Here is a 27,539-nt window from a genome sequence, read left to right on the forward strand (position 1 = left end):
AATATTTGATAATTTTTTCCCATGGAGATCTTGCACATATGTTATCTTACGTCTATTCCTGCATACTTCAAATTTCAGATACTTTTGGAAAACGATTATCATTTTTCTTATTTTAGTTTCTGCCTCTGGTGCTGGTATATATTTTGTAAAATAAATATACATATATGTATGTGTATATTTTTAATCAGTGCCTTTTCTGTTGCCAGGCTCTGGCCCACAAGTGTCCCATCTTCACCCGTCCTCACCCTCCCATCCGACCCTGTTATGGCCCCGCCCTGTGACCTTAATCCCTCCAAAGCTGGGGGAAGAGACGGGGGCTGTGTGCAGATGGCTCTTCAATCTCGAAAGGAGGATGTCGGCATCTGAAGGCGGGAAAGGTGAGAGCAACCTTCCACCCCTATAGACCCTTGGAGCAAGCCTGGCCTCTGCTCTATCCTCTGCCCCTCTGACCCACCAGGATCCTACCCCTGGAGAGCCTTTTGGGGACTGGAATCATATTACCCTGTTCCCATCCCAGACAGCCCCAACACAGCCCACAGCCTTAGATCCCAATTTGAAACCCAGCCCCAAACCTGGCCCTGATCTCTATCCTAGCACCCACCCCAACTTCAACTCCAATGTCAGCCCCAAGCTTAATCCTAACACAAACTTTACCAACCAGAGGGCAATCCACTGTTAGAGTCCAAATCCCAACATGGATACAGACCTTACCATGAGCTCTAAAGTCACCTAAACTCAACCCCAACCCCTGGATATCAGCACTGTTGGTGAATGGGTCTCTGACTTTCCAGAAAGAGCACAGACCCATTTTTAAGGATCAGAGAGAAAGACAGAATGCATACTTGATGGTGGTAATAAGTCGTGAAGGTTTAGAGTCAGAGACTCCCTGGGTTTAACTCCCAATTCAGCCGCTTCTTCAAATAACTTAACCTCTCCTTTTGCATCAATTTCTCCACCTGAAAAATGGGAATAATACTATGTGTCAGACATTCTTCTGAATGCTGAACTCATTTAATCCTCACAACAACCCTATGTTGTAGGTACTCTTATTGTCATCTCACTATGCAAATAAGAAAATTGAGGCTCAGAGAGATTACATAATTTGCTCAAGGCCACAGGAAGCTACCAAGTGGTAGAATCAGGAGTTAAATTCAAATAGCTTTTTTCCTCCAAAGCTGATGGTATCTTAACCAGGCCAACCCACTGCCCCTTAGAGGCTGAAATAAGGCCGTGGGAATTGGGAATGGATTTAGCTGAAAACCCCAGTGTGAAACTCAGATCCCACCTGAACTCAAACTCAACTTTAACGCTAACCTTGATGCTGATTCAAATCCCAACTCATTCAATTGTCTAGGCCTAACCCTAAATCATATTTCAAGCACACTTTACTCCCACCTGAATTTAAACCCAACCCAAAATCTACCACTCAAGTTTAACCCTAAATTTGCTTCCAGCTATAAACTCAGTCCTATCCCATGCAAATTTAAGCTCCCCACCCCCTGCAAATCTAACACAAACTCTGCTTCAGTTAGAAATATAATCTCACCCTCACTCACCTATAAACTTGCACTTTACCCTCAGTCAATTCTAATACCAACTCATCCCCCAATCCTTAACTCAGGTACCCTCAGTTCAGTTCAGTTCAGTTCAGTCGCTCAGTCGTGTCCGACTCTATGCGACCCCATGAATCACAGCACACCAGGCCTCCCTGTCCACCACCAACTCCCAGATACCCTCAACTCCCCCTAATTTTACATGCTTTTCTCTCCTTCCCTCAGATAGAAGAATAGCATCAGGTAGGAAGCAACCAATACCTTGTCCTCACCCTGACTTGGTTTCTTCACACAGACACCACCCCAGAGCCCAGTCCAGCCAATGGGACAGGCCCTGGGCCCGAATGGGGGCTGTGCCCTGGGCCCCCAGCATCAGATGGTGAAATCAGCGGGGCATCGGGCCTAGAGACCCCTAAGCGAAAGACTCAGCACAGTAAGCACAAGACAGTGGCAGTAGCCAGTGCCCAGCGGTCACCCCGGGCACTCTTCTGCCTCACCCTGGCAAACCCCCTGCGGCGGTCCTGCATCAGCATTGTGGAATGGAAGCATCCTTGAAGGCCAGGGGCAGGGCTCAGGGGTGAAGGTCATCAGGGTACCAAGAGTCAAGGATCAAGCCAGGGCTGGAATGAAAGAGGGCTGAGATCACCAGGGATCAAGGGTTAAGACTGAATTCAAGGGAGAGCTGAGAAAAGTGAAGGTCTGGAGGAGGGAGTGGTGTCAAGAGTCAAAGACTAAATCTCAGCCAGACTTGAGGATGCTAAGGTTTCCCGGGGGGTCAGAGTCAAGGCCTTGGTCAGAGCAGGGGCCGGGAATGTCAAGGTTGGTCATCTTAGGGTCGAGTCAGCACTAGGTGGGGAGGGCCCCAAGGGAATGTCATATTCTGAGGCCACTCTGCCTGGGTCCTTAACTGTGTCCACCTGAGGCCCTTCGACATCCTCATCTTGCTGACCATCTTTGCCAATTGCGTGGCCCTGGGAGTCTACATCCCCTTCCCAGAGGACGACTCCAACACGGCCAACCACAACCTGGTGAGACTTGCCCTCCCTGCCTCCAGCTAGATAAAGCTCCAGTAGAGCCACACTTCAAGCCTTCCAGCCAGGCCCCGCCCCTGCTGACCCAGATGACCCTCTCCTGCCCAGCCCCACCCTCTGTCCTGCTTTGCTGGCCTCCCCCTGAAGTGAAAGTTGCTCAGTTGTGTTGGATTCTTTGCAATCCCATGGACTGTAGCCCACCAGGCTCCTCTGTCCATGTAATTCTCCAGGCCAGAATACTGGAGTGGGTAGCTGTTCCCTTCTCCAGGGGTTCTTCCCAACCCAGGGATCGAACTCAGGTCTCCCACATTGCAGGCGGATTCTTTATCCTCTGAGCCACCAGGGAAGACCCGCTTCCCCCTACCCCCTATCAAACAAACCCCACTCCCAAATAACTTCCCAATCTCCCGCCTCGCCCCCGGCTCTGCCCCCAGGAGCAGGTGGAATACGTATTTTTGGTGATTTTCACTGTGGAGACGGTGCTTAAGATCGTGGCCTACGGGCTGGTGCTTCACCCCAGCGCCTACATCCGCAACGGCTGGAACCTGCTCGACTTCATCATTGTCGTGGTCGGGTGCGCATCTGCAGGGGACACACCCCACCCTAGTTCAACTTCCCACCACAGACCTGTTAAATTCGGGGCTCAGGGAAGTGACTGCTTCAGACTGCCCCCATTTGGCAGCCAGAATCAGGAATATTAACATATTTAAACCTATTTGCATTTCCAGTTACAGGGATTTGTACTTCTCAGAGGAGAAGGAAAAGAAGGGAAGGGGGGATCCCAAGGCCTGACCCCCTACTTCCTTTTCCCATGCTCCCCCATCAGGCTGTTCAGCGTGCTGCTGGAGCAGGGTCCCGGACGCCCAGGGGACACCCCGCATATGGGAGGGAAGCCAGGGGGCTTCGATGTGAAGGCATTGCGGGCATTTCGGGTGCTGCGGCCACTGAGGCTGGTGTCTGGGGTCCCAAGTGAGTGGCACATCCCCCAGGCTTGGAGGTGATGGACGGGAGTGGGAGGGGTGGGGGCCTGAGCTGACCCCGCCCCTACTTTGCCCACCCCTCGCTCCCTACAGGCCTGCACATAGTGCTCAATTCCATCATGAAGGCTCTGGTGCCACTGTTGCATATCGCACTTCTTGTGCTCTTTGTCATCATCATTTACGCCATCATCGGACTGGAGCTGTTCCTCGGACGCATGCACAAAACATGCTACTTCCTGGGATCTGGTCAGCAAGCCCACCTGTCCTGGGACAGGACTTGCCCCCTCCATTGGCTCCTAAGCCCCACCCTGTTCTCAAGGAAACACACTCAGATACACGAGATTCTGCTCCCCGGTTCAGGCTCTGCCACCAGATCAACAAGCCCTACCCCAATATATTCGGGCTTCCTAGTGGTGCTAGTGGTAAAGAACCCACCTGCTAATGCAGGACACATAAGAGACGGGTTCAGTCCCTGGGTTTGGAAGATCCCCTGGAGGAGGAAATGGCAATGCACTCCAGTAATCTTGCCTGGAGAACCCCATGGACAGAGGGGCCTGGCGGGCTATAGTCCATGAAGCCACTTAGCACACACACACAGCACACCCCATGTATTCAAGACTCTACCCTTAATCTCAGACCTTTCTGTGACCCCACGGACTGTAGCCCACCAGGCTCCTCTGTCCTTGGGATTTCGCAGGCAAGAATACTGGAGTGGGTTTCCATTTCCTTCTCCAGTGGATCTTCCAAACCAGGGATCCAACCGGTGTTTACCGCATCTCCTGCATTAGTGTTCTTTACCACTGAGCCACCAGAGAAGTGAAGACTCCTAGGCAGGCCTTTTTTATCCAGACCCAAACCCAAGGCTTGCCCCCACCCTTCTTTCAAATGACCCTCTGAAATTCACAAGACTCTGCTCCTAGGCTCATGGCTCACTGTTACTCACAGGATTCTGCCTCAGAATTTACAGTCCCACTCCCCAGATCTCTGTGGTTGGGCTTCACAGCTTCCCAGCGGCTCAGAGTCCTGACCCAGCAGTCAGAGGCTAAGAGTTGTCTATTTTTTAAATTTCGTATATTTATTTATGGCTGTACTGGGTCTTTATTGTAGTGTGAGGGCTTCTCTTGTTGTGGCTCAAAGGCTCTAGAGTGTGGACTTCAGTAGTTGTAGTTCATGGGCTCAGTAGTTGTGGTTCTCAGTCTCTAGAGCACAGGCTCAATAGTTGCTCTGAAGTATGTGGGATCTTTCTGGACCAGGGATCAAACCCTGGCCTCCTGCATTGGCAGGCATATTCTTTATCACTGAGCCACCAGGAAAGCCCTAAGGGTTGTCTGATTTAGAAAAATCTAGAACCCTGAGGCAAACTTCCCAGGTAGGCGGGCTTCTAAGGTGCCCATGACTGTGGCTGGGTGCACTTCGGATTCCAGAGCTCCAGTGTTCCCACAGACATAGAGGCGGAGGAGGACCCGTCACCCTGTGCGTCCTCAGGATCAGGGCGTGCTTGCACGCTGAACCAGACGGAGTGCCGTGGGCGCTGGGCAGGGCCCAACGGAGGCATCACCAACTTTGACAACTTTTTCTTCGCCATGCTGACAGTCTTCCAGTGCATCACCATGGAAGGCTGGACCGACGTCCTCTACTGGGTGAGATGGAATGACAGACACTCAGTGCAGAAGCTGAACCTGCCTTTCCTCCCTGAGCTCAGGCAGGAGGGTCTGCATACACTGAGAGATGCATGTCCTCCCCCCTCCCTAGATGCAGGATGCCATGGGGTATGAGCTGCCCTGGGTGTATTTCGTGAGTCTCGTCATCTTTGGATCCTTCTTCGTCCTCAACCTTGTACTTGGTGTCCTGAGTGGGTGAGGAGCCTAGACACTTACACCCTCAGCCCCTGTCCCTTTTCTTTGTTCCTAGCAAACTTCTAGGCATCCTTCAAAACCCATCTAAAATACCCCTTCATTCATTCAGTCAACACTGAGCATCTACTGTGTGTGAGACACTCTTTTAGGAATGGAACAAAAGACAAAAGTCTCTGCCTTATTGGATATTACATACATACATACACACATATGTGTTTTGTCTCATATGAAATATGTACTATGGAAAGAAAGGAATGGGGAGATATTGTAATTACAAACAAGGACAAGCAGGGACAGGCCTCCCTGAGAAGGTGTTATCTGAGTAAAGATGGGAAAGATACTGAGCCATGTGAATATCTGAGGAAAGATTGTTCCAAGCAAAGGGAAGAACCAGTGCAAAGTCTCCAAAGCTAAAACGTTCCTAGCATATTCAAAGAACAGCAAGGAGGTCAGTGTGGCTGGGATAGTGATGGCAGGGGGGCCAGGGTGGTTCCTCTGTCTAGCCCTCTATTCTCCTTCCTCAGGGAGTTCTCCAAAGAGAGGGAGAAGGCAAAAGCACGAGGGGATTTCCAGAAGCTTCGGGAGAAGCAGCAGCTGGAGGAGGACCTCCGGGGCTACCTGGACTGGATCACACAGGCGGAGGAGCTGGACGTGGAGGACCCCTCAGCTGCTGGCAACTTTGGTTCCGTGGCTGAAGAGGGCCTGGGCGGCCACCGTAGGCAATCTCAACCCAGCCCACTCCCTGCCTCACGCATCCCTCAGATGTGGGCTGCCCTCCGATCTAGCCCCAGCCCTCAGCAACTCTAGGCCCAGCCTCTGGTTATGGTCTATGACACAGAACCCAGACTCAGATACCCTTCCCAGACTCTACCCAGAACAAAGACTCCAAATAACACCCCTCACCCCAGAGCCCTAACCTCACTCCAGACCCTGTTCCCCAAATGCCCTCCCTGTGCTTACAGGGCCACAACTGGCAGAGCTGACCAATAGGAGACGAGGACGTCTGCGCTGGTTCAGTCACTCCACCCACTCCACCAGCAGCCATGGTGAGGATCCAACCAGGTTGAGGAGGGGGTGGGATGAGTAGGCAGAGGGGAAGGCCAAGAGCAGAACCCTGGCATCTTCATGTGCTGACTTCTTCTCCCACCCTGCCCACAGCCAGCCTCCCAGCCAGTGACACCGGTTCAATGGCAGAGACCCAAGGAGACGAGGAAGAGGAAGAGGGCACTCTAGCCAGCTGTACACGCTGCCTGTGAGGCCCCCAGCCCTTGACCCCTGACCCAGCCCAGAACCCGGAACAGATCCTGGCCCCAGTCCTGACTTCAGCCTCCAACTTCCTAGCCCTGACCTCCAACCCCTGCTGGTGAGTGCCCCTCAGCCCCCAATGATGCCCACCTCCCATCTTCCCCTTTTCCAGAAATAAGATCATGAAAACCAGCGTTTGGTGAGTTGGGAAAGCTGTGTGACTCCCAGACCCTATGACTTTGTGAACCCCACCTCCAAGCCCCCCATGACCAACAGGCTCCCCCACCTGAGCCCCCAGGACAGGTTCAGGTAAGTGATCTCTGTCAGTGGGTTCCCTGTCCCCACAGCCGCTGTCTCCGCCGAGCCAACCGGGGCCTTCGGGCGCGCTGCCGGAGGGCTGTGAAGTCCAATGCCTGCTACTGGGCCGTGTTGCTGCTTGTCTTCCTCAACACTCTGACAATCGCCTCGGAGCACCATGGGCAGCCCTTCTGGCTCACCCAGATCCAGGGTGCACCCTCCCAGCCTGCCAGCCTTCTCCCCAGCCCCTAATTCCTTCCCCCCCAGAAGCTCAGATACAGGATCTCTTGGGTGCCCCAGATCCCCAGATACGGCCCTCCCACCCAAGTAAATGCAGAAAGCCTGTCCCGTCCTACCTTGCAGCTTACACTTATGTAGTGCTTGCTGTGTATGTCAGGCTCTGTTCTGGGCGGTTTACGTGCACTCACTCAATTTCTCTTCACTGCAACTTTATCTGAATTAAGTACTAAGGCACAGAGGCCTAGCACCAAGGTCCTGAAGAGTTAAATGACTAACCCCAGGACTCAGCTACTGAGTGGCAAACCCAGGCAGCCTGGCTCTAGAGTTCAGGCTCTTAACACCCCACTGTCTGGACAAGTTAAACTCTCTGTGCCTCAATTTCCCCATCTACAAAATGGAGGTAGTGATAGTATCCACTTCATGGGATGCTAAAAGCAAAAATGAAAGTGTTAGTTGCTCAGTTCTGTCTGATTCTTTGAGACCCCATGAACTGTAGCTTGCCAGGCTCCTCTGTCCATGGAATTCTCCAGACAAGAATACTGGAGTGGGTAGCCATTCCCCATCTTCCCAGCCCAAGGACTGAGCCCACATCTTGTGCATTGCAGACAGATTCTTTACCATCTGAGCCACCAGGGATGGTGGGGAGGATTAAATGAGTTAAAGTGAAAAATGCTTAGAACGTTGCCTGACCCACATGGAGTTAATACTGTATAAGTGTTATTAATAGCCCTTACTATTATTCATTTTAATCACAGCCCCAACCTGAATACTGAGCAAACTTCTAACCCCAACCCTCAAACCGGCCCCAGTCCCAGCTAAACGCTAGGCTCTAAGTCTACCCATGAATCAGAGTTTTTCTGTATTCACAGAGGCTAACCCAGGCCCACACCCCAGCTCTGCCTTTGCCCCGGCTCCAAAACTCTCAAAACCTATTGCACCCTGACCTACAAACTTACCCTATCCTCAATCCTAACCACATCACCAGCTTGTGCCTGGTCCGATACCAGCTGCCCCAGATCGCTCCATGGCCCCTACCTCCCCACATGTCACCACAAAACCTGGCTAGCCCACTCACCCCTGCCTCTCTCTCCACAGAGTATGCCAACAAAGTGTTGCTCTGTCTATTCACGGTGGAGATGCTTCTCAAGTTGTATGGTCTGGGGCCCTCTGTCTATGTGTCCTCCTTCTTCAACCGCTTTGACTGCTTCGTGGTCTGTGGGGGCATCCTGGAGACTACCCTGGTGGAGGTGGGTGCCATGCAGCCCCTGGGTATCTCAGTACTCCGCTGTGTGCGCCTCCTCAGGATCTTTAAGGTCACCAGGTATGTGGGGGGTGAGTGGTAGAGGGGGGTGTGTTTGTATGTGGCAAAGGGTGAAGGCTGAGACCCCAAACACAGCTGCAACAGCCACCACCCAAGCTCCAATGATGACTATATTTGCATCACCATTCATTTATCAAATATCCATTGAGTGCCTACTGCATACAAGGTGTCCTTCCAGGCCCTAGGGAAACACCAGGAATCAAAACAGACAATAGCTCCTGCCTTCCTAGAGATTAAAGTCAGTTGGGGAGGGTATCTACTCCACTTCCCTCCCCTTCCTCAGCCTCAACTTCAGCTAGAATATGATTCTCAACCCCATCTCTAAATTCAACCCTGTACTCATCACCAACCCAAACCCCATCCCTCACCCCCAACCATAACACTATCTCTAACTCCAACCACCAGCCACTCATCATCCACAAGGTCATTTACAGCCCCAATATCCAAGCCCAAGCCTAGCCCCACCTCCAACCTCATTTCTAACTTCCAGATACATCCCCATCACTAACCACAACCCCCACATCCCAAACTCATAACCATTAGCCTATCTCCAACCGCAAACTCGTCCCCAATCCCAGCCCTAATCTCATCCCCATCCATCCGCTCCTCTATCCCAACCCTCAACCACAACCTTATCCCCAATTCAGTCATCTACAACTCCAAATATTCCCTAAGCCCATCCCCAGCTACCATCCCTTACCCCAACCCCAGTCCCAGGCCCAACCTGAAACCCAATTCTAGCTTCACCAACTTCCATATACCCACCACACTAATCTCATCTTCCCTAACACCACCCTAACCTCAAAAAACCCCTTCCCCTTCCTTCTTATTCTCACCTCACTCTAACTCCAAAATCACATCCAACATTGACATCAAAGTTCACCTTAACCCAGTCCGCCCCAGTACATCCCAAGCTGAAGCCCTGCCCTGGCTCCTGACTCACCACTGGACATGTCAACCCTTCCCCCTCCATCTCTGCTGCAGGCACTGGGCATCTCTGAGCAATTTAGTGGCGTCTCTGCTCAATTCAATGAAATCCATTGCATCCTTGCTGCTTCTCCTCTTCCTCTTTATCATCATCTTCTCCCTGCTTGGCATGCAGCTGTTTGGGGGCAAGTTCAACTTTGACCAGACCCACACCAAGCGAAGCACCTTTGACACCTTTCCCCAGGCCCTCCTCACTGTCTTTCAGGTGGGACCTGGAGATCATGGGATGGGTGGGCAAGTGGGGAGGGACCCAACGTTGGGGAGAGGGTCCCAAGGACTTCATGGTGACTTCCCACCCCTAGATACTGACGGGTGAGGACTGGAATGTGGTCATGTATGATGGTATCATGGCCTATGGCGGCCCCTTCTTCCCAGGGATGCTGGTGTGCGTGTATTTCATCATCCTCTTCATCTGCGGCAATTGTATCCTCAGAGCCTTGGGAGGCTGGGTCATGGCAGGGTTGGGGGAGGATAATGAGGACCTGGGCACTCTGTAGGCAGTCTGCTTCTCCATCCTCTCTAGCCTGAGCTCACCCCAGACATCCTATTGAATGTGTTTCTTGCCATCGCTGTGGACAACCTGGCCAGTGGAGACGCAGGCACTGACAAAGATAAGGGCAGGTGAGGTCTGACTCTGCCTCCAAGACACTCTTGCCCTGGAATCCCTGACTGGGACCCTCATACACACATCCCATATCACCAAAGATGCCTTGGTCTCCCTGGAAATCTCTATCTGCAGATCCAACCTGCCAGTCCTCATTCATTGGGCATGCATTTACTGAGCACCTACTTTTAACCTGGTGGCTCAGGGCTTCCCTGGTGGCTCAGATGGTAAAGAATCTTCCTGCAATGCAGGAGACTCATTGTTACCCGGTTCAATCCCTGGGTAAGGAAGGTCCCCTGGAGAAGGGAATGGGGAGGAATACCCACTCCCGTATTCTTGCCCGGGGAAATCCCATAGATAGAGGAGCCTGGCAGGCTATAGTCTATGGGGTCCCAAAGAGTCTAACACAACTGAGTGACTAATACATACATGCACACTTTTTGCCAGGCCCTGTTCTATATGCTAAGGAGACAGCAGTGGTCAAAGTAAACAGAGTTCTTGCTTTCATGGAGCTGACATTCTAGCTGGGAAAGGCAAGCAAAACACAAACAAATGAATATATAACAATATAATTTAATTAAATATATGTTTACAATATGTAATGAAGGAAAAGAAAGCATAATAAGAGAATAGAGAGATATGATGCTTGCTGTTTTGGTTAGAGTAATCAAGGAAGGTGACTATTGAACAGAGGCCTGAAAGAAGTAGGGGAGTGAGCCATGCCAATATCTGGAGTAAGAGTGTTCAAGGCAAGGGGACAGCAAATGCAGAGGTCTTGAGGTGATAATATTCTTAGCACATTTTAAAAACACCATGAAAGGGTTTCCCTGGTGATCCAGGGGTTAGACCCCATGCTTCCACCACAGAGGGGCAGGGGGCACGAGTTCAGTCCTTAGAGAACTAAGATGCCACATGCTGCTGGGAGTGGCAAAAAAAAAAAAAAACAATACCATGGAGACACCATGGATGCCATGGAGTGGCATGAACAAGGAGAGTGATAGGGCATGAGTTCAAATAGGGGGAAATAGAGAAGCCAGATCAAGGGTATCCTGGGCCATGGTGAGGACTTTCGGTTTTGCTCTGAGTAAGGGAGGAGCCAAGGGAGGGGTGTGAGCAGAGGAGGAATGTCCCAGACTTAGAACTTAATAGGATCTCTTCTGCTGCTGTGAGAATAGACCAAGGAGATGAGAAAGGAAGCAGGGAGGTTCTATGGGACCTAAGAAAGGTCTGTTCTGACTACAGTGACCCCCTCCTCCACCAGCCTTGCCTATGTGCTTCAATCTTTAACAGTCACCGCCCACCCCACCCCCCATATTTCTTTGCCCAGGGAGAAGATCACTGAGGAAACTCCACAGGAGAATGGAGCACTGGTGAGTTAAAAGCCTGGGCACTGTCTACACCTCCCACTACCACCAGTATCTGTCTGTGTGCGTGTCTTCAACCCCCACCCTCTGCCTATTCATTCCTTCTTTATTGCATCCCTTCTGTGCCTCCCCTGTGTCCATCCTCTGGTGAATCCCCCATCATCGATGACCCCCATCTTCCTGTCCCCAGGTGCCTGGTGGGGAGAATGAGGAAGAGGAATCTGCAAAAAATGAAGGAGCAGGCAAGTGGGCAGGGTCAGGTGGAAGAGGCGTGGGACCTTGGGGAAACCACCCAGGCAGACCTTGTGACCCCTGAGACCCTCTTCTCTGGGGAGCAGCCTTCTCTGAGATGGTCTTGAAAAAAATGGACTTGGTGTGTGGCCAGGAAGTTTCAAGACACTGAGATTAAAGATGTACTTAGTCGCTCAGTCGTGTCCAACTCTTTGCAACCCCATAAACTGCAGCCTGCCAAGCTCCTCTTTCCATGAAGATTCTCCAGGCAAGAATACTTGCCATGCCCTCCTCCAAGGGATCTTCCCAACCCAGGGATCAAACCCAGGTCTCCCACATTGCAGACGGATTCTTTACTGACTGAACCATCAGGGAAGCCCAAGAAGAGAAACCAATATTTTGCTTTATTGCAGAACATCTCAGAGCCTTTATTATAAAATAGTGTGTAAATGCCTGAAGAGGGGCTTCCCCAGTGGTTCTGATGGTAGAGAATCTAACTGCAGTGCGGGAGACCTAGGTTCAATCCCTGGGTACAGAAGATCTCCTGAAGAAGGGAATGGCAACCTGCACCAGTATTCTTGCCTGGGAAATCCCATGGGCAGAAGAGCCTGGTGGGCTACAGTCCTGAAGATGGCGATGTTCACTCAGCACACATTTACTGAGCCCCTACTGTGTCCCAGGGCTTCCCTTGTGGCTCAGCTGATAAAGAATCTGCCTGCAATGTGGGAGACCTGGGTTCGATCCTGTGTTCTAAGTGCTGAGGACACAGAAGTAAACAAAACGAGCTGAAATCCCTTCTCTGAGGAGCTGCCATTCTAGCAGGGAGATGAGAATTTTACCATGGGAAAGCACTGTTCTAGGTGCTCTACATACATCTTCTCAATTCATTCTCTCTCTTTTGATATTCTTCTGGTGCCAGGCATGGAGGAAGAGGAGGAGGAGGAAGAAGAGGAGGAAGAGGAAGGGGGGGCTGGGCATGTGGAGCTCCTGCAGGAAGTTGTACCCAAGGAGAAGGTGGTACCCATCCCTGAGGGCAGCGCTTTCTTCTGCCTCAGCCAAACCAACCCGTGAGTGCTGCGAATGTGCAGGTGGTGGGAGCTGGGGTGGGGGGGCAAAGGAGGGGAGGGAAACAGGAGGGCCTGGGGTAGGGAGAGAGGGAGGACCAGGGAGCAGCCAAGGCTCAGGTGGGGTGCACAGCCTGATGCAACAGGGCCCAGGCTGTCTCTCTTGGGCTCCCTCAGTCACTTCTGTGGTCCTGGGTTCTGACCACGGCCATTTCTCCACTCCCCAGGCTGAGGAAGGCCTGCCACACCCTCATCCACCATCACATCTTCACCAATCTCATCCTGGTGTTTATCATCCTCAGCAGCGTGTCCCTGGCCGCTGAGGATCCCATCCGAGCCCACTCCTTCCGCAACCACGTGAGCCTTGGGCTGGGGGCTCAAGGGGACACTCCCGGGGCTGTCCTACTGGATACAAGCTATGGCCAGGGTGCAGACAGGGACAAGACCCCCTAGTTAGGCAGAGAGAGATGAGAAATAATGGTAGGTGTGGCAGTACTAGCCATTATTACGTGTGCAACACCCTTGGGGAAGCGCCGGGGAGGTGATCAGTATTTGGAAGAGGAGGAAGCTGTACTCAGAGGCTGAGCAGACCAAGGGTGCCCATGAAGCTGGGTAGAAGGTGAGGAGGCTAGATCTGAAGCCTTGTCTCTCTGATGGCCAAGGTTTTTGCCTTGTAGAGAAATCTTTGATGGTGATGAGAGAGGGGAAGGAGAGGGAGGGAAGGAAGGAAAAGAGTGAGGAAGAGAGGGAAGGAAGGAAGAGAAACAGCAAAACCTACAGAGAGGGACACACAGCTAGGAGCCCCCTCAGCCATGACTTGTTGCCCCCATCTTTCTCATCCCCCAGATTCTGGGGTACTTCGATTATGCCTTCACCTCCATTTTCACTGTGGAGATTCTACTAAAGGTATGAATGGGCCTCTGAAGTTCATGGGGTCACAAAGAGTCAGCGAACATGACTCAGCAACTGAACAACAGTTGATATGCCCCCATCATGCCCCCAGTTGCCCCAATCTACTCCCCACCCACCCTTGTAGCCCACCACTCCTGTTTCCACCCCCAACTGTCCTCCCTATCTCCAGATCTGTGGTCTAACTAGCCTTATATCCCCCTACTCCCAAGATGACAGTGTTTGGGGCTTTCCTGCACCGCGGCTCCTTCTGCCGTAGCTGGTTCAATCTGCTGGATCTGCTAGTGGTCAGCGTGTCCCTCATCTCCTTTGGTATCCAGTGAGTGACACCTTGCCCACTCCATCCCTCCAAGAGCCAAGGCCAGGCCCCGGCCATGGTCTGAGGACTGCCCTCTCCTCAGCTCCAGCGCCATCTCAGTGGTGAAGATTCTGCGTGTGCTCCGAGTACTGCGGCCCCTTCGAGCCATCAACAGGGCCAAAGGACTCAAGGTATCCACATCCCACCCAAATTCATGGGACCCAAACTCTGCCCCACCCCTGGGGCCAAAGATCATGGTCAGAGTGGCCATTTGCAGTGATGCCTGACCCTCTTAGTTCAGTCGGTAAAGAATCTGCCTTCAATTCAGGGACTCAGGTTCATTTCCTGGGTGGGGAAGATATCCTGGAGAAGGAAATGGCAACCCATTCCAGTATTCTTGTCTGGAGAATCCCATGGACAGAGGAGCCTGGCAGGCTACAGTCCATGGGGTCACAAGAGCCAGACACGACTTAGCGACTACAACCACAACCTGGACCACATAGCCTGGACCTGATGTTGTAACCACCCAGCCCTGAACACTGGGCACAGTTACAAGTAACTGTCCATTCCTTACCAAAGGCCACATTTCTATGACCCAAGTTTCTGATGTGCGGACTCATACCCATCTGGCAAACACTTATTTCCAGTTGGTGCCCACATGTCCTTCACCCAAGACCGCATGTTCTCAACCCAAGTCCCTGAGCTCCACACATACCAAGAGTTTGTGCCCCCTGGCTGTCATGGCCTGTGGTGTCCATGAGCCATATTTGTGGGTGCCTGCAGCACGTGGTGCAATGTGTGTTCGTGGCCATCCGGACCATCGGAAATATCATGATCGTGACCACGCTCCTGCAGTTCATGTTCGCCTGCATTGGTGTGCAGCTCTTCAAGGTGAGAGGAAACACTGGAAAGGCTCAGAAGTGAGTCAAGGTGGGAAGGGGGGGATGAAGGGTGGATCTGTTTGACAAATATCATCCCTGCAGGGGAAATTCTACAGTTGCACTGATGAGGCCAAACACACACCCCAAGAATGCAAGTGAGTGCCCAAATCCTGCCCTCCATGCAGCCCAGGACCCCTCCCAGAGTCCAAAGAGGTCCCTGGATCTCACCCAGGCCTCTGAAACCCCTAGACCTTCCTCCAAAGAACTGTAGAGACCCTTAGAGTTTTAAAAATATTTATTTGGCTGGGCTTCCCAATAGCTCAGTGGATAAAGAAGCCACGTGCCAATGCAGGAGACACAGGAGATGCTGGTTCATTTCCTGGGTTGGGAAGATCCCCTGGAGGAGGGCATGGCAACCCACTCCAGTATTCTTGCCTGGAGAATCCCATGGACAGAGGAGCCTAGCAGGCTACAGTCCATGGGGTCACAAAGAGTTGGACTTGACTGAGCGACTACACACACACACATTTATTTGGCTAAGTCGGGTCCTAGTTGCAGCACACAGATCTTTGTTGCATCACGCAGGATCTTCTGCTGCAGCTGCAGTGCACGAACTCTCTTGTTATGGCACGTAGGCTCAATAGTTACAGCCCGTTGGCTCCAGAGCACATGGGCTTAGTTGCTCTGTGGCATGTGGGATCTTAGTTCCCCAACCAGAAATCAAATCCACATCCCCTGCATTGCAAAGCAGATTCTTAACCACTGGACCACAAGGTAAGTGCCACCCCCAGATTTTATAAAGGCCCCCAAGACCCCAGAATTCCTCAAGGCCCTGATATACCCTGAGAATTCTAAGAACTGCAAAGACTCTCAGAACTCACTAATCCTTAAGATACCCCCAGCAACTGCCCCAAACCCCTCTTCACATTCCCCACAGTTACCTCCACTCCACTCCAACCCCCCCAGAAATTCCCAAACACCCACCACCGCCACCATCAAGTCCCCAGCTTCCACCTTGAGACTCCTATAGAGGGTAGTTGATGTTTAGCCACTAAGCCATGTCTGACTCTTTTGCACCACCATGACACTAGCCTGTCAGGCTCCTCTGTCCATGGGGTTTCCCAGGCAAGAATACTGGAGTGGGTCCCCCTACTTTAGGGGATCTTCCCAATCCAGGGATCAAATCTGCATCTCCTACGTCTCCTGCATTGCAGGCAAATTCTTCACCACTAGGGCACCTGGGAAGCCTGTAGAGGGTAGTAGTTATCTGAAATTAGACATTCCTGCTTCAAATTCATCTCATGAGACTTGAGTATGTTTCTTAACCTCAATGAGTCCCATTTTCCTTAACTGAAAAATGAGGATCAAAAGAGTATGGATTTCACAAGGTTGTGAAGAGTAAATGAGTCACTACATGGAGCGTGTACTACAGTGTAAAAGTAGTACATGTAAAGCCTAGCACAAAGCCTGGCATATACTTAGTGCTGATAAATGTTGGCTATTATCAGTATTGCTTTTTCCTGAATGACAATGATGATGATAATAATAGTGATGATAGCTAACGTATATGGTCCCAACAATGCACCAGACACTGTTCTCACTGATTGACAAAATTAATCCTTGTAACAAGCCAAGAAATATGTTCTGTCATTATCCTTATTCATAAATGGGGAAAACTGAAGCACAGAGAGGCTAACTGCCCAAGGTCACCCAGTCAGTAAATGGAAGTTCAGGATTTGAACCCAGGCTATTCACCCCCACCACTATGCCCTGCTGCCTCCATGCTGGAGACACCAGTCACCTTCCCATAGCTCCCCACCCCTCCTCACCCATCCAGCATGTCTGCAACATCCGCAGGGGCTCCTTCCTGGTCTACCCCGATGGAGATGTGTCAAGGCCTCTGGTCCGGGAGCGGCTCTGGGTCAACAGCGATTTCAACTTTGACAATGTCCTTTCAGCCATGATGGCCCTGTTCACTGTCTCCACCTTCGAAGGCTGGCCTGCGTGAGGGACAGGGCCCTAGGGATGGGCAGGGGACTGGGGGAGAGTCTCTAGTGGACTGGCTTGGGATATTCTGGGGATGAGTGGAAGGGTATCTTGAGATGTGATGAAGGTCTCTGGAGAATGGATAGAGTTTTCTGGGGACTGATGGGTGTATCAGATGACTAAGTGGGGATCTCCTAGAAGTTGGTTGAGGGTGCTTTGGGGACCTGGGTGAGGGGGCTTCTAGGAATTGAATAGACATCTCTGAGGCACTAGGTGGAAGTCTAGAGAGGACTGGAAACGATTTAGAGGGTACCTGGGTAGGGGTCTGGGGGACTGGGTGGAGGTCTTGGAGGAGATGGAGCTGGAGATTCAGTGGTTTCCAGATACCTGCACAAGTCTTCAGGGGTATTAGTCAAAGATGTTTGGGGGAGATGGAACAAGGAATTCAAGCTGATGGGACAGAGGACTTAGAGATCTTTGGGGGCTTGTGGGGGAGTTCTGGGGAGCTACATAGGGACCCCAAGATGACTGGAAGAGAATTGGGCATCTGTGGGAACTTAAGGGATTTGAGGGTCTCAGAGAGCCTGATTGGGGAATTTTCTGGAGGGTTGGATGGGGATCTCTGGGTCTCTGGAGGGCTGGGCTTTGGGAGTCTTTGATGACCTGATATGGAGGTCTCTCAGGTGATTAGGTTGGGGGGGTGGATATTTGAGAAGGATATTCTGGGGTATCTAAGCTGTCTATGGGTAGGTTGGAGGAGTCTGGGATATCCCCCCACTTGCACCCACTGGCTCCCCAGGCTGCTATACAAGGCCATTGATGCAAACGCAGAGGACAAGGGCCCCATCTACAATTACCACGTGGAGATCTCAGTGTTCTTCATTGTCTACATCATCATCATTGCATTCTTCATGATGAACATCTTTGTGGGCTTTGTCATCATCACCTTCCGAGCCCAGGGCGAGCAGGAGTACCAAGACTGTGAGCTGGATAAGAACCAGGTGACCTCTAACCCCTGATTCACCAACTCCCCTCCCCAACTCCTTGCCTTGGGACACCACCGCTCACTCTTGCTTTGCACCCATATGCAGCGCCAGTGTGTAGAATACGCCCTCAAGGCCCAACCACTCCGTCGCTATATCCCCAAGAACCCACATCAGTATCGTGTGTGGGCCACTGTGAACTCTGCTGCCTTCGAGTATCTCATGTTCCTGCTCATCCTGCTCAACACAGTTGCTCTAGCCATGCAGGTCTGAACTCCCCACCCTGACCCCCACCAGACACCTGACCCTATTCTGTCCACACAAATCCTTGAGAACCATCAGAAATGCTTTAGGCTGCAAGTAACAAAACCCCCAACTGAGAGAAACTTAAGCTTTGAAGATATGTGTTACGTTTTTTCAAATTACAGACCTATTCACCCTAATTTCAGGAATGTGAGAATGTGAAAAAATATGGTAGATGGCAAATATAAGTTGCCATTGACTGTGAAATGCACCCAAATTTCAGAGATTCTAAAATGTGAAAAGATGTATATCCTGGAATCAATAAAATGTGAGTTAGCTCACATAGCGAGCAGAGGTAGGCTATTTGCTTATTGCCCACCAGGGACCCAGGCTCTTTCTGTTCCACTATTCTTAGCAAATTGGTTTTCATTCTCATGATTGTTGCTTCATGGTCACAAAATGGCTGCCATAGCTCCAGGCATCAAAACCACATTCAAAGCAGGAAAAAGGAAGGAAGGTTGCAGTAAAGGACTTTCCTCATTTGTTGTTTAGTCTCTGAGTCATGTTCAATTCTTTGTGACCCCATGGACTGTAGCCTGCCAGGCTCCTCTGTCCATGGGATTTTTCCAGACAAGAATACTGGAGTGGGTTGCCATTTCCTTCTTTGATCCTTTTATTGGAAATCAAAAATATTTTTCACAGAAGCTGTCCAAGCAGCAGCAAGCTTATGTTTCAGTCTCATTAGTCAGAACTAGCTGCAAGGAAAGCTAAGAAATCAAGAGCTGGGCTTTCCAATATCCATAATGGGAAGTGGACAGTGTGAGAGTTTTGGCCAACTCATCATGCTTCCACATCCCCAGACTCCCCTCAGTCCAAGCCAGAAAATATTTGACTGTTATGGGGGTTTTCTGCCTCATGCTATATCCCCACATCTGATTTTCTCCCACAGCACTATGAGCAGACTGCTCCCTTCAACTATGCCATGGACATCCTCAACATGGTCTTCACTGGCCTCTTCACTGTCGAGATGGTGCTCAAAATCATTGCCTTCAAACCCAAGGTATCCCCCTCTCAGACCTAATCCATTCCTTAGGGTGGAGCTCATTGCATACCTCTCAGGGGGTACTTCCCTCATAGCTCAGTCGGTAAAGAATCTGCCTGCAATGCAGGAGACCTGGGTTTGATTCCTGGGTTGGGAAGATCCCCTGGAGAAGGAAATGGCAATCCACTCCAGTATTCTTGCCTGGAAAATCCCATGGACAGAGGAGCCTGGTGGACTACAGTCCCTGGGGTCACAAGAGTTGGACACAACTTAGCAACTAAACCACCACCACCAGGGGGCAGCAACCAATGAGTCATGAGACTAAGGAGGAAGAGGGATCTAGATGCAGCCCTATCATGGTCCAACCCAGGCCCTGCCTCCCCAATGTCCCCAACCACTACTAGCCCCATACCCTAGCTTGCTAGCTCTGAGAAGACAGGACACTGCTTTCCTCTTGTCTACAGCATTACTTTACTGATGCCTGGAACACATTTGATGCTCTTATTGTGGTGGGCAGCGTAGTGGACATTGCCGTCACTGAAGTCAACGTGAGGACTGGCCTCTCTACTAACCCACTCTACTCCTACCAACCTTCTCTCACCTCAATCCCAGCGCTTTCTCTCATGGGGAGGTGGTTCCCACTCACATCCTACTCACTCCCAGAGACTCAGAACTCCTTCCTCTAGCACTATCTCTCTGAGTCTGTGTTGGGTTCAGCCAAAGCCCTCTTCTCCCAGCCCTCCCCCGCTCCCATTTATTTGCAAGTTATATCCTGTCTCCAGCAGTTCCTAAAATAAGTCTCTTGTTTTTACCATTATTTTCTTCATTGCCTCTACATCCCCCTCTGTTGGCCCCATCATCTCCACCAACTCCTGCTTTGACTGCATCATCTCTTCTGATTCCTTTATTGGCTCCATTTCCTCCACCAATACCATCGTCTCTGACACTGGGTCTTTCACGGCTCTGTCATCACCACTGATTGCACCGTTGGCTCCATCATCATCTTCATTGGGTACTGTGTGGTCCTCCGTTGACAATGCTGCTGGGTCCATATCTCCATCACTGGCTTCTCCATTGGATCTTCCATCGGATCTCTCATGTCCATGAAACCACTGGCTCCACCATTTCCTCCATTGGCTGCAATATCTCTCCTCCATCACCTTCTGTACCTTCTCCTTTCCCTTTCACCCTTATTACCAACTTTTCCTTCAACCATCCTGATCCATCACTTCATAACCTTCCTCATCATCCCTGGATAATAACTCTGCCATCCTCTATCCCTCATATCTGCTCCATCATTTCTCCTCTTGTTCACTGGCCCTGTGATCTCATCACCTCTGTTTCGGTAATATCTCCATCCAGAATGGTGGCCACCTGGGCGAGGTAAACCCCCACCTCACAGCAGGGACTCTATACCTTACTCTTCACCTACCATCCTTTTCTTTCTGCCTGAAAGTCCTTGGAAATGTTCCCTAACCACTCTGGGGCCTGGGTTCTGAGGGATTTGATGGCTTCGGGAGGTCAAAGTACAAGACTGGGAGGTGGCTGAAGCAAATGTGAACTGAGCATACTCACCACACACTCAATCCCAGAGCTCTGAGGACAGTTCCCGTATTTCGATCACCTTCTTTCGCCTCTTCCGAGTCATGCGATTGGTCAAGCTTCTTAGTAAGGGTGAAGGGATTCGCACGTTACTCTGGACATTCATCAAGTCTTTTCAGGTAACTCCCCCACTGCTTTGTCCACTCCTCATCCCTACCCCACACCTCTCAGCTTGTCCTTTTACCATTCCCAGAACTACCCCTTCCAGCATGTCATACCCATCAGCAGCTTACTATTTCCAGTTTTTTGTCTTCTGTGGGCTTCCAATTCCCAACGTGTCTTGGCCTCACACACCTTACTCTATTCTACTTAATACTGTGTTGTAGGCACCTTGGGGATGGACCACATCTCTCATATGTCCCAGGCTTGAGGGAGCAGTGCATTCTGGGGCTTACAGTTCTCTACCTGGACCTGAGTACCTATCGTCCTCTCTCCCCCCCAGGCCTTACCCTATGTGGCTCTTCTCATCGCAATGATATTCTTCATTTATGCAGTCATTGGGATGCAGGTACGTGGAAACACTTGGGAGCATCCCTCGGGCACTCTTCTGTTGACAGGGGTTAGACAGGAATGAGCCCAAAGTGGGGGTATAAAGACAGACAAGCCGCATAACCCTGAGTCAGTCCACACATCTGTGTAATGGGGTCAGCAGTGCCTGCTTGTCAGCATGGTGAGGATCCTTCAGGTATTAGGTGTTGTGAAATGGGTGCGATCCTGTAAAGAGCACAGAGTCACCCCTCTGACACAGCCCTTGTGTGCTCACAGATGTTCGGCAAGGTGGCTCTTCAGGATGGCACACAGATCAACCGAAACAACAACTTCCAGACCTTTCCACAGGCTGTACTGCTTTTGTTCAGGTGACACAAACACTCCTTCCCTGCTGCTTTGATCTCCAGCATGCTTTTGGGGGGTGGCCACATAGCCTCTCTGGGCCCCAGACTGCCTGAGTTATGGAAATAACAGGGCAGCATGGGACTCCACGGGGTGTCCTTGGTGGCTCAGATGGTAAAGAATCTGCTGGCAATGCAGAAGACCCAGATTCGATCCCTGGGTTGGGAAGATCTCCTGCAGAAGGAAATGGCTACCCGCTCCAGTATTCTTACCTGGAGAATCCCATGGACAGAGGAGCCTGGCAGGCTACAGTCCATGGGGTTGCAAAGAGTCACACATGACTGAGCAACTAACACTAATGCTGGTGCTGTGAGACTCCATATTCCCGAAGACCTTTTCTGGTTGTGTTCTAAAGAATCTCTTAGAATAGTCTAGCCTCAGCCATCCTTTTTCTGGCTGCAAGATGTATACCTTTCATAGACCTTGCATCCATAAAATGAAAACATGACTGTCATCAACATGGCCACACCAGCTTTTAAAATATTGAAATGCTATCTTTACCGGATGTTGCGCCTGGCAAGAAGTAGGTCATCTCCTCACCCCTCTGGCCCCTACAGCCCCTTGTCATGATGTCACAGCCTCCCCTCCAAGATGGCATCCCTGTGTGACCCCCCAGGTGTGCTACTGGTGAGGCATGGCAGGAGATAATGCTTGCCAGCCTTCCCGGAAGCCGGTGTGACCCTGAGTCTGACTTCGGCCCTGGTGAGGAGTTTAGCTGTGGTAGCAATTTTGCCATCGCCTATTTTATCAGCTTCTTCATGCTCTGTGCATTCCTGGTAAGGACCATTTCCCCACCACTGTTACCACTGTCTCAGGGGCTGGCTCTGAGGAAGTCCGGGGATGAGGTGGGGAGCCCAGATCTTCAGAGCTGATGAAAGGGCTGGCCTGACAAGATCAAACCAAGGACTCCTGAGTCAGTGACCATATAAGCTTACCTCAGCCTCCCACCAAACCCACATACCCTGCTCTGCCCTTCACCTAACTTCTCCTACTCACTGGCCCACAGATCATAAATCTCTTTGTGGCTGTGATCATGGACAACTTTGATTATCTAACCAGAGATTGGTCCATCCTGGGCCCCCATCACCTCGATGAATTCAAGAGGATTTGGTCTGAATATGACCCTGGGGCCAAGTATGCCCTCTAACCCCATACCTGGGATCCCAGAGGACGGTGTACTGCCCCACACAGTCCTCCAACCCCAGAACCACTCACCTGTGCTTCCCATTACCCAGGCAGTAGATGCTGCAAGGTTCCCACAGCTGCTGTCCTCTGCCTCTTCCTCTCCCAACTCTTCCCTGGCAGGCTATGGGGTGTTGGTGCTGGGAGGGAGTGATGAGCTGGTAGGACCTTGAGTAAGGACTAGAGGGGTTATCTCCAACCCAGTAGTGCCTCCTATCCACCCCTACCTTGCCCAGAGGCCGCATCAAGCACCTGGATGTGGTTGCCCTGCTGAGACGCATCCAGCCCCCCCTGGGATTCGGGAAGCTGTGCCCGCACCGAGTGGCCTGCAAGGTCTGTGCACCTGCCCACCACTACCTCGGAGAGGACTGTCCACCATATGACCGGGGTGGCCAGGGACCCTGCCTCGGGTGGGGAAGGGGTGTTTGGTGGCATCCTCAAAGGCTTCTGCCCTTGAGCATCACATGCCTGCATCCCTGGCATTTGCCCAAAGTGGCTTCCATATCCCTGCTGTGCACAGAGACTTGTGGCGATGAACATGCCCCTCAACTCAGATGGGACAGTGACATTCAATGCCACACTCTTTGCCCTGGTCCGGACATCCCTGAAGATCAAGACAGAAGGTGTGTGGGGAAGAGGGGGAGGGGCAGGAGGGAGAGGGTTCCTGGGGAAGGTGCCAGGAGCAAACTAATTGGAGAATGGGCCCCACTCCTAGCTCTGAACCTCAAAATAGGTGAGTTTGTCTTCTCCAAGTCTGTTTTCCCACCTGTCCAACCAGAGCAGTGTGTGGCTGCAGTAGAAGCTTGTGACGCCCCCTCCAACAGTGAGGGAGTAGCTGTGAAGTGTTCTTCCCATTGGCTTATGCCCATATCCTCTCCCGATGCAGGGAACCTGGAGCAAGCCAATCAGGAGCTGCGGATTGTCATCAAAAAGATCTGGAAGCGGATGAAGCAGAAGCTGCTAGATGAGGTCATCCCGCCAGCTGACGGTGAGCTGGCTCCACCCCAATTTCTTAAGCCCGCCTCTGAATGTCGAGGATTTGCTCACTACCACCAAACCATCCCTGGCTACAGATGGAGGGTTGCAGGGGAAGAGTCCAAGCCTTGGTGGGAGAAGCAGGGAGAGCAGAGGACTTCTGTGTGACCTTGCTTCTTCTCCCTTGCTCCCAGAGGAAGAAGTTACCGTGGGCAAATTCTACGCCACATTTCTGATCCAGGACTATTTTCGCAAATTCCGGCGGAGGAAAGAAAAGGGGCTACTAGGCACCGAGGCCCCCCCAAGCACCTCCTCTGCCCTTCAGGTCTTGGGAGCAGGGGCCGAGCTGGGTGGGGATATGTGGAAGCATTGTAGCTGAGGCTGACTGCCTTCTTGATCTCACGGAAGCCATGTCACAGATGAAGAAACTGAGGCCCCAGGACCCATAGAGGGTCAGGGGTGGCTGTGGGGCTCCTTTCCCACGCCACACTCGTACACAAGGGCAGGGAAGTTTAGACCCTGAGCTGCCTGCTTCCCTACTTTTCTACCCCCACAGGCTGGCCTGAGGAGCCTGCAAGACTTGGGTCCAGAGATGCGGCAGGCCCTCACTTGTGACACAGAGGAAGAGGAAGGGGAAGAGGGGCAGGAGGGAGAGGAAGAGGAACACGAGGGCCTGGAAACATACACAGTAAGGACAATAAGCTTTCACTCCCCCAGACACTCTTGATCGTAAAATATTGGGTTGGCCAAAAAGTTCGTTTGGGTTTTTCAGTACCCTGTTATGGAAAAACCTGAACGAACTTTTTGGCCAACTGCATCATCGACTCAATGGACATGAGTTTGAGTAAACTCTGGGAGTTGGTGATGGACAGGGAGGCCTGGTGTGCTGCAATCCATGGGGTCACAAAGAGTCGGACACGACTGAGTGACTGAACTGAACTGAACTGAACTGAATACTCCCTCAACTCTTTGAGTGACTTCCATACTGCCTCTGGGAGGAAGCCCCCCAGAGAAGACACCCTACAGTAGACAAACGTTTATTTGGTACCTACCACCCACTGTTGGGCTAGGGGCAAGACTCAGTTTCAGCCCCCGGGGTAGTTCCTGGATACACACTATTTGACCAAGTGACTTGGTTATAACCTGGATGCAATCCTCAATCCTGTGATTTCCATAGGCCCTAATGGGCTCCCAGCCCACATCTCGCCGGAGCTCCGTGATTTCTGTGTCTCTGCCTGTTGGAGACAAACCTCCAGATTCACTTTCCCCTGGACCCAGTGATGACGATGGGGGGGCTCCCAACTCCAGACAGTCCAATGTTCCCCAGTCTGGGTCCCATGCCCACAGGTATGGCCAAAGCTCTGTGGGAGGCTTGTGAGGGAAGACAGGGACTAGGCACTATATGGGGACTTCAGGGCGCAGAGGTGGTTAATATAAGAGGGCCTTCAAATGGAAATGTGGGGAGAACTGGAGGGGATTCAAGAGCTCTGGTGGGAACAGAGGGTAATAAGAGATTCATATGAGAGAGGCAATAGAGGTTTAATATACAAAAACACATGATGTGGAGCAAAATGGGTTTAAGTTCAAATCCTGGCTCTGCCATTTGCTAAGTGACCTTGAGCTAGTCACTTAGTTTCTTGGTCCTCAATTTCCTCACTTGTGAATGAGGAGTGATGGTAGCACTTACCTCATGGGAATGATGGATGAAATGAGGTCACACCTAGCTTTTACAGCCTCCCTCTCACCACCTCCCCAACACACCCCCAGTTCTTGTGTTGAAGCTCTCTCTTCAACAGGCCAAAGAGAGAGCCTGCTTTGATTTTTTGGAAACTTCGGGTGCTTCCTATGAGACAGACAACTGTTAAAGAAAGCCTGTGTTTGCCTTAAAATGATGACATGTTAACTATGTTTTGTGAATTTTCTCAATTAGGAAAAAATTAAAAGTCCAGTGTTTCTGTAGAAGGTAGGGCATGGAATGAGAGGGAATCAGGGGCTCAGGACCACATTGAGAGGATCTGGTCTGCCTAACTTGCCTCACTTTCCCCAGGAGGAGCTCTGGGGTTCTCATTTTCACCATTCCAGAAGAAGGAAGTTCTCAGACCAAGGCAACCAAAGGGCAAGAGAAGCAGGATGAGCAAGAGGAAGTCCTGAGCCAGCACTCTGGCCATGACATGTAGGATGAGCCCATGAGCCCATGTGTGGGAGGAATGGTAACCCACTGCACATGCCCAGGCCTGAGCTCACCCCAGCCATTCCTCATGAACAGGCTCTCCTACCTAGATGAACAGGCAGGGACTCCCCCACGCCCCATCCTTTTGCCATCTCACAGACCCCAGAGATATGTGGATGGTCACCAAGCACCACGCCGCCGTCTGTTGCCCCCAACACCTGCAGGTGAGAGTGGACATGGGCCTGGGCCCCCTCCCTGGGCCATCAGGGCAGAGGGCTGGGGAGGCACTGATATTCCTCTTTGCCCATGGTGCCCCCCACACCCCCAGGTCGGAAGCCATCCTTCACCATCCAGTGTCTGCGGCGCCAGGGCAGCTGTGAAGATTTACCCATCCCAGGCACCTATCATCGTGGACGCAACTCAGGGCCCAGTAGGGCACAGGTGAGGTGGGGGAGGGAGGCTGAGGTCTGGAGGGGTGGGGGCAGCCGAGGCTGAATTTATCAAATACACTACATATTAGGTTCTTCTGAAGAAGGGGGCACATGTGAATTCACACAGTCCTCACTGTGCCTATAACGTGGGTACTATTAGCCTCAGTTTACAGATGAAGAGACTGAGGCCCAGAGAGGCTTACCCAAGATCACATAGCTAGTAGGTGGCAAACCCAGGCCTCTGTGCTCTTAAATAAACTCAAGTCTGATTTATACCCTTTAAGTTTGACCTCAGTTGTGGTTTGGGATAAGAGGTAGGCACGGGAGTGATTCCTAGATCCTCATACCCCATCCACCCATCACTATGCCCCTGATGTTTATTCTGGTCCAGGGTTCCTGGGCAACCCCTCCTCAACGGGGCCGACTCTTATATGCCCCACTGCTATTGGTGGAGGAGGGTGCAGCAGGGGAGGGATACCTCGGCAAATCCAGCAGTCCACTGCGCACCTTCACCTGTCTGCATGTGCCTGGAACCCACTCGGACCCCAGCCATGGCAAAAGGGGCAGTGCTGACAGCCTGGTGGAAGCTGTGAGTCCAAAAGGGGAGGGGGCAGGAGGGACGGGAGAGAAGGGGAGGAGGTGGGAGCTTGGGAAGGAGGGGAAAGGGGTCCCCAGTCTCTGTGTTGTGCATGTAGCTCTCTCTTTGCTCTGCAACTTCTGCTCAGCAAGATGTGTACCCCACTGTCCCCCACAGACATCCCCGTGTGCCTTCATGGGTTCATCACTAATTCACAGCAGCCCTTCTGTGCATACTGCCTTGTTTCCATGCTGCACCCACTGTTAACACAGATCCCATCTGTGCCCCCAGGTGCTCATCTCTGAGGGCCTGGGCCTCTTTGCTCGAGACCCACGCTTCGTGGCCCTGGCCAAGCAGGAGATTGCAGATGCATGTCGCCTGACCCTGGACGAGATGGACAGTGCTGCCAGTGACCTGCTGGCACAGGGGACCAGCTCACTGTATAGTGACGAAGAGTCCATCCTGTCCCGTTTTGATGAGGAGGACCTAGGAGATGAGATGGCCTGTGTCCATGCCCTCTGAAGTCCTGCCCCTCCCCCACTGCTCAATAAACTTCCCTCCCTCCCTTCCTCAGAAAGAGACAGCCGTGGACCACA

The 27,539-nt window shown here is 51.7% G+C and overlaps 1 protein-coding gene across 2 annotated transcripts; it reads left to right on the top strand.

Moving 5' to 3' along the window:
* The first annotated feature begins 352 nt into the window (after positions 1-352).
* CACNA1F (calcium voltage-gated channel subunit alpha1 F) lies at positions 353-27,539 on the top strand. 2 transcript variants are annotated; one of them, XM_070289594.1, is made up of 48 exons: positions 353-377; positions 1,849-2,098; positions 2,476-2,581; positions 3,019-3,158; positions 3,411-3,553; positions 3,658-3,810; positions 5,008-5,204; positions 5,317-5,420; positions 5,945-6,135; positions 6,383-6,466; positions 6,579-6,672; positions 6,838-6,864; positions 7,013-7,173; positions 8,298-8,523; positions 9,508-9,715; positions 9,813-9,933; positions 10,050-10,131; positions 11,442-11,484; positions 11,669-11,720; positions 12,629-12,776; positions 13,001-13,130; positions 13,620-13,679; positions 13,895-14,001; positions 14,084-14,171; positions 14,764-14,871; positions 14,964-15,016; positions 16,719-16,865; positions 17,647-17,848; positions 17,939-18,097; positions 19,023-19,133; positions 19,580-19,663; positions 20,478-20,498; positions 20,708-20,836; positions 21,160-21,225; positions 21,483-21,574; positions 22,225-22,384; positions 22,615-22,742; positions 23,027-23,123; positions 23,311-23,413; positions 23,677-23,778; positions 23,960-24,090; positions 24,322-24,453; positions 24,943-25,112; positions 25,813-25,920; positions 26,032-26,159; positions 26,264-26,376; positions 26,758-26,955; positions 27,235-27,539. In XM_070289594.1, the coding sequence occupies exons 1-48, from the start codon at positions 353-355 to the stop codon at positions 27,463-27,465; spliced, it is 5,913 nt and encodes a 1,970-aa protein (XP_070145695.1). In that variant the 3' UTR covers positions 27,466-27,539. The 2 variants fall into 2 exon arrangements, with proteins under 2 accessions (XP_070145695.1, XP_070145696.1); XM_070289595.1 differs by having other exon boundaries at positions 5,945-6,102.

This window comes from Ovis canadensis, chromosome X (assembly GCF_042477335.2).
Source record: "Ovis canadensis isolate MfBH-ARS-UI-01 breed Bighorn chromosome X, ARS-UI_OviCan_v2, whole genome shotgun sequence".
Lineage (NCBI taxonomy): Eukaryota > Metazoa > Chordata > Mammalia > Artiodactyla > Bovidae > Ovis > Ovis canadensis.